This window comes from Macaca mulatta, chromosome 7 (genome assembly GCF_049350105.2).
Source record: "Macaca mulatta isolate MMU2019108-1 chromosome 7, T2T-MMU8v2.0, whole genome shotgun sequence".
NCBI lineage: Eukaryota > Metazoa > Chordata > Mammalia > Primates > Cercopithecidae > Macaca > Macaca mulatta.
The window spans coordinates 148,871,681-148,884,231 of record NC_133412.1 but is presented as its reverse complement, the minus strand read 5'-3'; the positions used below and the strand labels follow the sequence as shown (position 1 = coordinate 148,884,231).

At 37.4% G+C, this 12,551-nt stretch overlaps 1 protein-coding gene across 50 annotated transcripts in view; it reads right to left on the bottom strand.

Moving 5' to 3' along the window:
- TTLL5 (tubulin tyrosine ligase like 5) overlaps positions 1 to 12,551 on the bottom strand; it is a 290,959-nt gene that overhangs the window by 277,300 nt on the left and 1,108 nt on the right. For all 50 annotated transcript variants that reach the window (XR_003731645.2, XR_013396464.1, XM_015144156.3 and 47 more), the window contains exons 2-3: positions 11,690 to 11,860; positions 5,326 to 5,432 (exon numbers count right to left, since the gene is read on the bottom strand). Coding sequence is in view for 48 of the 50 variants with exons in the window: in XM_015144156.3 (XP_014999642.1) it covers positions 5,326 to 5,432; positions 11,690 to 11,763 (181 nt within the window). In the remaining 2 variants the exon portion in view is untranslated. The remainder of the gene's footprint in view (positions 1 to 5,325; positions 5,433 to 11,689; positions 11,861 to 12,551) is intronic.

Sequence of the window (12,551 nt, the reverse complement as noted above, 5' to 3'; positions counted from 1 at the left end):
TATATTGAGTAAATGTGGAAATGATAATATTCTGGAATATATTGGGTTAAATAAAATATATTAAAATTAATTGCATCTACCTGTTTCCTTTTACTTTTAAAAAGAATTTCCTACTAGAAAATTTCAAATCACATATATAGCTTGCATCATACATCTATTGCTAGTATATGCAAATACAAACTTACTAAATAAAAACATTCAGGAGCAAATTACAAAAACAAATGCTTCATTCTAAGAGAAGTTTACTTTAAGCTGAAAATACCTATGTTGTCTCTAAAATACAATCCCATTTACACATTTAAAGTACACACAATTTGGGGAAAAAAACAAGGTTATAATGAAAAAAAAGCCACATTCCTGGAATATTTCACAAATAAAACATGAGAAATCATATTGTACCAAAAACATTAATAGTGAATTCAATGAAACATGTCATAAAGAGAAAAAACAAAGTTGGCATCTAAGACGATGAGATCAACAGAAGGTAACTATTGCCCCAGATACACTTCTCAGGGGGATTTAACCACAGGCTTATGATCTGAACAGATCTGTGTCAGCTATTTAAGAGAGCCAAAAAGAAAAAAAAAAGTTACAGACTGAGAGTATTTAACAATGCAGAAAACTGAAGCAGCAACTAGTAAAAGTCATTCAAATTGTTATTTTCATTAAGGAAGTTGAAGAAAATTAAGCCACAAGGAAGTAGGAAAGATACAGAAAACTCAAAAACACAGAATTTGAGAAAAGTTTAGTGGCTTTTTCTTTAGTCACAGGAATGTGTAAAGAAGAAGACTTATGGATCCTAAAAAATAGTAATTGCTTAAATAGATGACATTGATGGATATTATTTTCCAATAAATGTTAGGTATTCTAAAAAAGAAGGGTCTGCCTATTGTCATAGAATACATCAATTACTTTATGTGACAAACAGACCAAAAGAAGTATGTTTGGGGGGAATATTTGTTTTTATCCACCTTTAAAATTTTGGCTCAAATCATATTTAGAGGGAGTTTCTCAGCAAGAGGTCTTCAGTTACTCAGCCTTCAGAGAACATGAATGAACCACATCCCTTTAAATGGTAACCTAGCAACTTGCTGAGGGGATTAGAACACAAGGATCCTTGGGGAGGAAGGAGGATTCAAATCCCAGAAGCAATGCTAACAGTCCTCTGAACTCCTGACCTATTAAGGGACAAGACAAAAGTCATTTATTAGTAGAACAGATCTTATTCAATCAGTAAAATAAGCAACCCAAGTCCTGAGCACTTATTATGTGTCAGACGTTAAATGATCTCATGTAATCCTCACAATATAATATTCTCTCCGTTTTACTAATAGTTTTACTAATAATGAAACTGGTTAAGATTTTACTAATAATGAAACTGGTTAAGAGAGTCTAAGTCACTTGCCCAAAACTCACAGCTAAGAAGTGCCAAAGCTGGGATTTGAACCAATGGCTGAGAACCCAAGTGTACACTCTTTCCACTACACCACAAGACAGTTCTGATCCACAGTATTATAACCTTTGAAGATGGCTACAGACTACACCAGGGCTCAGAGCACTGCTTAAAATCCAAGAGGCACAGAGAGAAGTGAAATTGATAATATACAAACAATGCAGAAGACAAGAGAAAGCAAAAGGTGGATTTTTAAGGTTGGGTCTTTAAAATTATCAACAAAGCCAGGTGCAAATTCTCATACCTATAATCCCCACACTTTAGGAGACTGAGCTGGGAGGACTGCTTTGAGGCCAGGAGTTCAAGACCAGCCTGGGCAATATAGTGAGACCCCCATCTCTACAAAAAGCTATTTTTTTTTAATTAGCTAGCCATGGTGATGTACACCCACAGACCTAGCTATTCAGGAGGCTGGGGCAGGAGGACCACTTGAGCCCAGAAGTTTGAGGCTGCAGTTAGCTAGCGTTGCACCACTGCACTCCAGCATGGGTGACAGAGTGAGACTTTGTTGCTAAAAAAATAAAAATAAAAATGATCAATGAAATTGACAAACTTCTAGCTAGACTAAGGAAAAAAGAGAAAAGACTGAAATAAGTGAAAGTGGGAACATTATTACAGACCTTACAGAAAATAAAAGGATTATAAAAGAATACTATGAACAATTGTATGCAAACAAGTTAGATAAGCTAAATGAAATGGACAAATACTTAGAAACACATAAACTACCAAAACTGACTCAAGAAGAAATAGAAAACATGAATAGACCTACAACAAGCAGAGGTTGAAGGGAACCCATTCTATGAGGCCAGCATTACCATGATACCAAAGTCAGACAAAGGCATCAGAAGAAAACTATAAATGTTCAACAAAATACTAGCAATTAGGCCAGGGGCAGTGGCTCATGCCTATAATCTCAGCACTTTGGGAGGCTGAGGCGAGTGGATCATGAGGTCAGGAGTTCAAAACCAGCCTGGCCAACATGGTGAAACCTCATCTCTACTAAAAATACCCAGGCATGGTGGCACACACCTATAATCCCAGCTACTCAGGAGGCTGAGGCAGAGAATTGCTTGAACCCGGGAGGTGGAGGTTGCAGTGAGCTGAGATTGCGCCACTGCACTCTAGTGTGGGTGACAGAGCAAGACTCCATCTTAAAAAAAAATAAAAATAAAATACTAGCAATTATACACTCTGACAAAGTGGGATTTATCTCAGGAATATAAGGGAGATTCAATACAAAAAGTCACTCAATGTAATGTACCACATTAACAGGATGAAGGGGGAAATAGCATTTCAGTTGATGTGGAAAAAGCATTTGACTAACACCTTTTCATGATAAAAACATACAAAAACTAGGAATAGAAGCAAACCTTCTCAACATGACAAAGGACATTTACGAAAAACCCACAGCTAATATCATATGCATAGAAAACAGAAAGCTTTCTTCCTATGATCAAAAACAAGACAAAGATGCCCTCTTTCTATTCAACATTGTACTAGAAATTCTAGCCAGAATAATTAGGGAAGAAAAAGAAATAAAAGGCATCCAGGTTGGACAGAGAACTAAAATTCTCTCTATGTGCAGATAACATATTATATGCAGACAAACCTAAACACAAAAACTATTAGAGCTAATAAATGAGCGCAGCAAGGTTTCAGGATACAAGATCAATATACAGAACTCAGTTGTATTTCTATATACTAGCAGTGAAGAACCCAAAAATGAAATTGAGAAAACAATTCTATTTACAATAACATCAAAAAGAACAAAATATTTAGGAATAAATTTAACGAAGAGGGTACAAGACTTGTGCACAGAAAACTATAAAACCGTGATGAAAGAAATTAAAGAAGCCCCAAAAATTGGAAAGACATCCCATGTTCATAGAATACTTAACATCATTAAGATGGCAACACCCTCAGAAGTGATTATAGATTCAATGCACTCCCTATCAACATTCCAACAGCCATTTTTGAAGAAATGGAAAAGTTGATTCTAACCTTCATATGGAATTGCAAGGGACCCTGAATGGCCAGAGATCTTGAAAAAGAACTGTATTAGAGGACTTACAATCCCAATTTCAAAACTTAATACAAAGGTAGGGTAATCAAAAGAGTGTGTTACTAGCATAAGGATAAATGTATAGTTCAATGAAATATTAAGAGTCCATAAGTAAACCCATACATCTGTGGTCTACTGACTTTCGACAATAGTGCCAAGACCATTCAGTGGGGAAAAGAACAGTCTCTTCAACTAATTGTGCTGAGACAACTGGATATCCAAATGCAAATGAATGAAGGTGAACCCTTACCTAACTCTACCTTAAAAAATTAACTCAAAATGGATCAAAGACTATTTAGCCCTAACTATAAGAGCTTAAACTAAAAAACTCTTAGAAAAAAGCACAGGGATCATGACCTTGGGTTAGGCAATGGTTTCTCAGATATGACACAAAGAATATAAGCAACAAAAGAAAATGGGTATCATCAAAACAAAAAACTTTCGCTCATGAAAGAGCACTAACAAGAGAGTGAAAGACAATTCACAGAGTAAGAATATTTGTAACATATATATGTTGTCTAACATCCATTACATACAAAACTCTTATAATTCAACAACAATAAAGACAGTCCAATTTTAAAAATGTACAAAGGACTTGAATAGGCCTTTCTCCAAAGAAAATACAGAAATGGCCAAAAAGTACATAAAAAGATATTCAATGTCATTACTCATTAAGGAAATGCAAATCAAAACCACAGCCAGATACCACATCACATTCACCGGTATGGCTATAATCTAAGAAACAGAAAATAACAAATGTTAGTGAGGATGTGGAGAAACTGGAACCCCTATACATTGTCGATGGGAATTAAAACGGTGCAGCTGCTATGGAAAACAGTTTGACACGGAGTAAGTTAAACACAGAATTACCATATGACCTAGCAATTCCATTCCTGGGTATACCCCAAAGAATGAAGATAGGTGTCCAAACATCTTTTCCATGAACATTCATAGCAGCACAAGTCACAACAGACAAAAAGTGGAAACAGGCCAGGCACAGTGGCTCATGCATGTAACCAAGGCAGCTTGCTTAAGGCCAGGAGTTTGAGACCAACATAGGCAACACAGTGAGACTCTGTATCTAAAAAATAAATAAATTTTTAAAATAAAATTTTAAAAAAAGGTGGAAACAAAAAAATGTACATCAACTGATGACTGGATAAACAAAATGTGGTGTATCATTGGAATGCATTCATTAGCATATACAATGGAATGTTATTCAGCTATAAGAAGGAATGAAGGACTGATATATACTCCAACATGGATGAATCTCGAAAACATTATGCTAAGTGAAAAGAAGCCCGCCAAAAAAGGCCACATATCACATGACTCCATTTATATAAAACATCTAGAATATGCGAATCTATAAAAATAGAAAATAGATGAGTGGTTGCCAGGGACTGGTGGTATGGGGGCTGGGGATACCTGCTTAATGGGTATCTGCTGTACTTTGGGGATGATGAAAATGTTCTGGAACTAGACAGTGGTGATGGCTGCACAACATTGTGAATGTACTAAAAAACAATGACTTGTACACTCTAAAATGGTTAAAATGGTAAATTTTGTTATGTGTATTTTACCACAATAAAAAAAACAAACACATGTACACATTATTCTGGGGGAAAAAAATCAGAGGAAAAACATAAGCAGAAAACAATTTAAGAAATTATAATATTTGAAGTATAACAACTCAATTGATTTTTCTCATGGCCAAGGCCCTTTCCCTATATATATGTCATATCAACTTCTTTCAGACAAGGATGTCCGGGCCATGCCCAGCTCCGTCCTCCGTGGGAGAGGTTATACCCACCTCCAATTACTCTAATATTGTTGTCCTTTGTAAGAATAGCGTCGGCATGGAATACCAAAACTGGAATTCTCCTACAGCCTCCAGTCCACATGATGCATGGATGATCCCTATAACGACAACAAAGCCTTCATTAATTTACAGCTCAAAATCCGAACTAACTGCTGATGCAGATTACTATGGTTTGTTGCTTAGCAAGTTTCCCCTTCCTTCTTGAATACAAATCCCAAATATCCTGTGGGAAATCACATCTCCCATTCTTAGTTGTGTGTTTAAAATTAACTCTATTTCTGGTCCAGGGATGGGCCTTGATTGGTTTCAGCCAATCAAGATATTTCATCATTCAGTACAGTTAGTGGTTCAGAGATAGGCACATAAACCAATTGGAGCCCATGAGTTTAAGGAAACATGTTCTGAGACTCTGAAAAAGCAATGGTTTCTTTCTCTTCTGTAATGGCTACAGATGATACCCTGTCTTCCTCTTGATGGTATAGGATAAGAGTGAGAAGTCTGGAATGTCAACAACCATTTTGTGACCTTGAGGGAAGAGCTTGTAGCTGTTGGTGAAGGAAAAAGTCAGCGGGAGGTTGACGGAAGAGATCCTGGGCGTTAAAGTGGGAGTTTCAGAATCAAGATATGCCTGAATATGAGTGAACATATTCTCTTTATTACTTACGACCATTTGGATTATGTTGTAATCCTTTGCACACATCAAGAATCCTAACTGATGAGTTCACAATAATTTACATACTCCTTTTACATGCCATAGTCCATTTTCAAGCCAATTTGATGATGCATCCTAAGATTCTGAACTAGGAACTCTGAATACAAGTATCCCAATTAAAATCACGTATTTTAAAGGAAACCCATGCTAAATGGAACAACATATATTTTCCTCCAGTATAAAACCACAGGGGAGAAAAAGACTTCTGACTTTATTCTTTTTCCCTATCCTCAGGAAATCTCAGCTTAATTTTAGGCTGATGAATATTTACTCACAGATTAGGAAAATCTTCACCCTCATTAGGGCAGGGAGGTAGGAAGAGAAATAAAATTTAATGAACTGAGTCCCTACTATGTGCCAGGATTTAAACTAAGAGCTTCACATGTCACTTAATCCCCTTGCCCATACTATGAACTGAAGAAAAACTGTCTCAAGGTTAAGTAACCTGCCTAAGGTCATACAGCTGGTTAAGTAAGGGATGAGGTATTTGAACCCAACATCTGTATTCTTTCTACTATTTGCTTCCCTAATCGCATTTCAGCAAAGTTCTATATATTGAATACCTTGAATTCAATTATTTGGGAACTTAAACTGATCAATTCCTTAAATGCAATCCAGTTGGCCAAGATTCACTCGACTCTTAAAAACTTACATAACCACATCCCTTAACAAAGGACATACCACAAATCTCAGGGCCAAGTCAGCCCCTCCCAATTCAACTTTAAAAAGATCCACACTCGGGCTGGACACGGTGGCTCACGCCTATAATCCCAGCACTTTGGGAGGCCGAGGCAGGCAGATCACGAGGTCAAGAGATCGAGACCATCCTGGCCAACATGGTGAAACCCCATCTCTAATAAAAATACAAAAATTAGCTGGGTGTGGTGGCATATGACTGTAGTCCCAGCTACTCAGGGGGCTGAGGCAGGAGAATCAGTTGAACCCGAGAGGTGGAGGTTGCAGTGAGCCGAGATCACGCCACTGCACTCCAACCTGCCAACAGTGCAAGATTCCATCTCAATTAAAAAAAAAAAAAAAGATAAAAAGATTCACACTCTGAATGCACAGTTTGTCAGGTGCCCAATCTTAGAAGTGAGGCAGTCTTTAGACTTGGGACAAGCTGCCAACTGCTTTCTAGTGAAGAAAGCAAAGAACAACACACCTAGTTCATTCCCCGTTTTCTAGAAATGGCATGTGGATGCTTATTGTTCTTGTTCTTTGACTTGGTAACAGTACCCACTTGTGAGAAACGGTGTTGATAGGGTACCTTTTTTAGCAAGAAGGATTTTTTCGTGGCTTGCTTGCTTCTTCATCGTTAACACCTGTAAAATGTGGGCATGAAGCCAGGCGATTCCTATGATCTCTTCCAACCTTCATTTTTCCACTACATTTCTAAATCAGCAAGTAGAGAAAAAAAACAGGCAGCCTAAACTACAAAGTCTCAGACAGGAACTCTGGAAACTATCCAAAGTTCTCTGTCAATCTAGCACTAGCTACCAACTGGCACCACTATGCCTTAGCATTTACAAACAATGGATTGCTGCTCCAATTTAAAAATGCCTGACAAGGGGAACACAATTAATGGGTACACAGCTGAGAAGAGCCCAGGCCCTAACTGTACTATCTGTAGAAAGCCAGGTCTCTAACAGAGAAATCTTTTCACTTCCAACCTATGGAAAGATAAAAGAGAGAGTAAACAGTAAGGTCAGCTAAAAAAAAAAAAACAAAAAAAAACAAAAAAAAAAACTAAAGCAATATGCGAAATTGTCATAAAAAACATATTCCCACCAAGTGGCGCTAAAAGAAAAAAATTCAGAATGATTAGGAAACTGAAAATTGGGACTTCACATTTTCATTCACATCAGAAACTGGTATATATTAAAATTCACTTTCATAGGCATGAAAAACACAGGATTTGAACAATCACCAAAGCAGATCAGTTTTATGATTCACTTTATTGAAAGCCTAAAAACATTTTGGTTTTCTGGGAATAATTTCATGAGAAATAGATGTCATTCACTCCTGGGACCCAGCCTACATAACTCAAAGATGGAGCTGTAAGCAGCTTTTGCATTCTTGCTTCCAGGCTGTCTTCATACCATTACCCCTATTAGAAATGCCTTCCCCACTTCTGTTTATCTAAACCCACTCTCCAAGGCCTACTTGAAGTCTCACCACCTTCAGGCAGCCTTCCCCAGCTCCTTCAGCCCATTACAATACCTCCTTCTCTGAACTCCTATAGCACCCACTTTATAATTGATTGTTAATGATCCTTTTAACTGCCTTTTACAATAGCAATTAAAGTTGACATTTTTTCAGTGACCAAAGAAATCTTACATCACGTTCTTATATGAAAGTTTCTATATCTATATACAGAGTTGTATTTGGGATCCCCAAGCAAAATATAGAAAAATAGCCTCTTTACATTTTCTATTTGAAATAATACCATGCAAAACAAGGACTGCCTGGACAGTTTCTATTCCTGAAGTCCAGGATTGCAAGGAATTAATATTTTCACACAGCCTAGGGATCTGAGTAGATCTAACAGATGTCCATGGATATACATCTTTGGATCAAGTCAACATCTTCAGATGATTTACGGCCTTCAAACTTCTAAATCAACTTTTAAAATGTACGCCTACTGCTTCAGGTGTGAACAAGATTGATTTAAGCTTCCTAATGTAAAAAATAAGTGTCTGATAGACAAGACATAAGCTGATAAAACAAGATTAACTGTTAAAAATTAACACTAGAAGTCTGAAAGGAAGAAGTGGTCCATAAATTTGGATGGGAGAAGCGGGAAAATTATACCTTTATTTTCACTAACTTTTACTAGAAATTCAGTATTTCTTAATTATGAATATAGGCAATGAACCATGGTAATATTAGCATTATCTGTGCCTTTGACGTCATCTAAAATTACAGGGATTTTTTTGTTTTGTTTTGTTTTGTTTGAGACGGAATCTCACTCTGTCCTCCAGGCTGGAGCACAGTGGCACGATCTTGGCTCACTGCAACCTCTGCCTCCCAGGTTCAAGAGATTATCCTGCCTCAGCCTCCCAAGTAGCTGGGATTACAGCTGCTCGCAACCACACCCGGGTAATTTTTGTATTAGTAGAGACAGGGTTTCACCATATTGGCTAGGCTGGTCTTGAACTCCTGACTACAAGTGATCTGCCCACCTCGGCCTCCCGAAGTGCTGGGATTACAGGTGTGAGCCACTGCGCCTGGCCAATTACAGGTATTTTTATACCTTATTACAGGTGTTGTAGATATCTCAAAACATTACATTTGTCATTACTTCTAAGTTATAATAGTTTAAGACTCACCCCTAGATCACATGTGATCATGGTCTTTCTATCATGATGAGGCTGGACAACAATTGGGCAACTCTCCTCCTAATAATCATTCAGTCACTAAATGATGACACCTCATACTGGTGGCCCAGACATCTATGCTGCTTCCCAGTACCCCCCATCTACAATTGTTAATCAAAGACCACCCCCCCAGTGTACTGATCTTACACAAACTAAACAAAAACAGTCTTCATGTTGTTGTCTTTAGAAAACAAAATTTAACTTTCCCAGATTTTAAATGATCTTATTTAATGTATTAGTAAAACAGCACATATTACTATGTTACAAATGTGTTTTAATAACTGCATTTGAATGTAATTAGTACTCTTTGTAATGATATGTATTTTATTTTAAGCCTTAAAAATATTATTCTGGTAAGGAATCCATGTCATAAAAAAGTTGACAACTCTGATCTAAGGTAACGTAAAGTATAAAGCCTTCATTTATTCCTTCATTTCATTATTCAGTCAGCAAGAATTTACTAAGTACCTACTATAATATTAGGTCAAACTACCTGCAATCGTCAGTATTTGACTGTTTCTGACCTACCAAAATGGCAGTTTCACATAGTTCAATCTAACATTTGTCAGGCCCAATCTGTAAGCCCACTAATAAGAGAGACAGTAATGGAGTAAAAGAGCAACCTTTAAAGAGGGGAAAGACTGATACTTGCAGCAGAAGTTAAAAGTTTTATGAAATGGGTAAGAGGCAGCACACTGAAAGCAAAGTCAGAAAAAGACAAAGTAACCAGAGGGAATTATCCCTTTAATTATCCTGAACAAGAATGACCCAAATATACTTTCAAATCTCTATTCGTTTCTATGACCTAACACTGATAAGAAATGTTTCCTCAAAGCTTTCTTAATGCTTCAACAATTTTCTTCAAATTACAATAACAAGTAATCTTCTATCTTCTAAGAAGCCCACCATAAATTCAATATTAAAACCAATAAGAATGATGCCTTACATTTGTATGGCACTTACAAAGTAATTTCACATACATTATTCTATTTGAGTCTAACCAGATCCCTACAAAATAGTCTGGGAGATATTATCTCTATTTTTCAGGTTACACAGTACACACATATCCAAAAGGACTCAGGGAGAATCTTAAAAATGAATTTTACCTTTAAACCAGATTCTCTCTTTACTCTGTGTCAAGTAATAATTAAAGGAGGCAAAAGAGCAAAGTGATCAAAATCCAGAAAAGCTAAGTCCAAAACTCAATGCATCACTTACGCTTGATGCATCACTGAGGAAATTTCCTGATTAAAAAAAGTGAAAAAAAAGTGAAAAAAATTTCCTGAATTTAAAAAAGTGTAAATAATAACACCTTCAGATTTAAAAATATGTAAGATATAGATAAGATAAAGCCTTTATCATCATCTGTAATAGCTATATTTATCATTATCATTCTTTTTTTTTTTTTTTTGAGATGGAGGTTCGCTCTTGTCAGCCGGGCTGGAATGCAGTGGTACAATCTCAGCTCACTGCAACCTCCACCTCCTGGGTTCAAGCCATTCTCCTGCCTCAGCCTCCTGAGTAGCTGAGATTACAGACACCCACCACCACACCCAGCTAATTTTTGTTTTTTTACTAGAGATGGGCTTTCACCATGTTGGCCAGGATGGTCTTGAACTCCTGACCTCAGGTGATCCACTCACCTAGGCTACCCAAAGTACTGGAATTATAGGCGTAAGCCAACACGCCTGGCTATTATCATTCATTCTTATTGTGATGATCCATTAATCATGAAACTGGACTCTTAACTAAAAGAACTCAGGAAAGCAATGTAGTTCAATTGACGCAGCACAGGCCATAGAACTCTAACATTCTGTCTCAGAGTTACTATGGTAAGTTACCTGACCTCTCTATATTACCACCATTTTATCATTGTAAAGACTTTTGAGAAAATTAGCAAACATAACTAGTGTCACAGAGTTTGGAAATGCTTTTCTTCAATACTGAAACATTTCAAAATCTTCTATGTTGGGAGCTCTGAGCAAGAGTTCATTCACCAAAAGCTACTACCTGCATTTCACAACATTTAGAGCTGATGTTCGCTTATGAGCCCAGAAAGAGAGCCTTATCTCATTTCTCATAGCCGATTGGGACTGAATAACAAGACCTTAAATGACATTATGGATAGAAGCTAAAACCGGAGTTAGATAATCCCCAAGGAATGACACTAGATAAAAGAGTATATAGGTAAAAGAGAAGAGTATATAAGAGTATACAAGTAAAAGAGTATAAAGCACAGGTCAAAAGCAGGCTTGCTATTACTTACTCTTGACTTATGACCTCCTCATCCTCTGAGGATGATGCTGTTTCCTCCAGGTCCCGGGCCATCACGACTGGCATTTCCTTTAGGGTTTGTCATGCAGTCAGCAGACGGGGGCCTCAGAGACCTTTCCTAGCAGATTCACTGGATCAAGCCTAATTTGGATGGCACAAATTCCTGCAAGAAATCAACTTGATCAGATCGACTGACCTGAAACACAATGCAGTTGTCTATTTATCGGTTATTGCTGGTAATCTAAGTAATGAGAATGACTATATTCCTCAATAGTGCTCAACCTCTAGAAGTTTATCTTCCATAACAGTGCCTCGATATGCCACAAAAGTCAAGATTTTTTTCAAACATACTGTCTGTGCTCTATATATTTGAAGAGCTGTTACTAAGTTTGAGTTTCTCATTATTTACTAAATCGAATATGCACCAAAAGGATAGACTCTTCACTTTCAGGGCAGTCTGAGGCAGGTGACTGATTCCCTAAAACATATATTCCTTGCTAGACAAACCTGGCCTGGGTTAAAAATAAATAAATAAAAACTCAAGGTTTAAGACCCTTGCAGGTCGGGCAGGGTGGATCACACCTGTAATCCCAGCACTTTGGGAGGCCAAGGCGGGCGGATCACCTCAGGTTGGGAGTTCGAGACCGGCCTGACCAACATGGAGAAACCCCATCTTTACTAAAAAAAAAAAAAAAAAAAATTAGCCAGGTGTGTTGGCTCATTCCTGTAATCCCAGATACTCGGGAGGCTTAGGCAGGAGAATCGCTTGAACCCGGGAGGCGGAGGTTGCAGTAAGCCAAGATCGCGCCATTGCACTCCAGCCTGGGCAACAAGAGCGAAAACTCCGTCTCAAA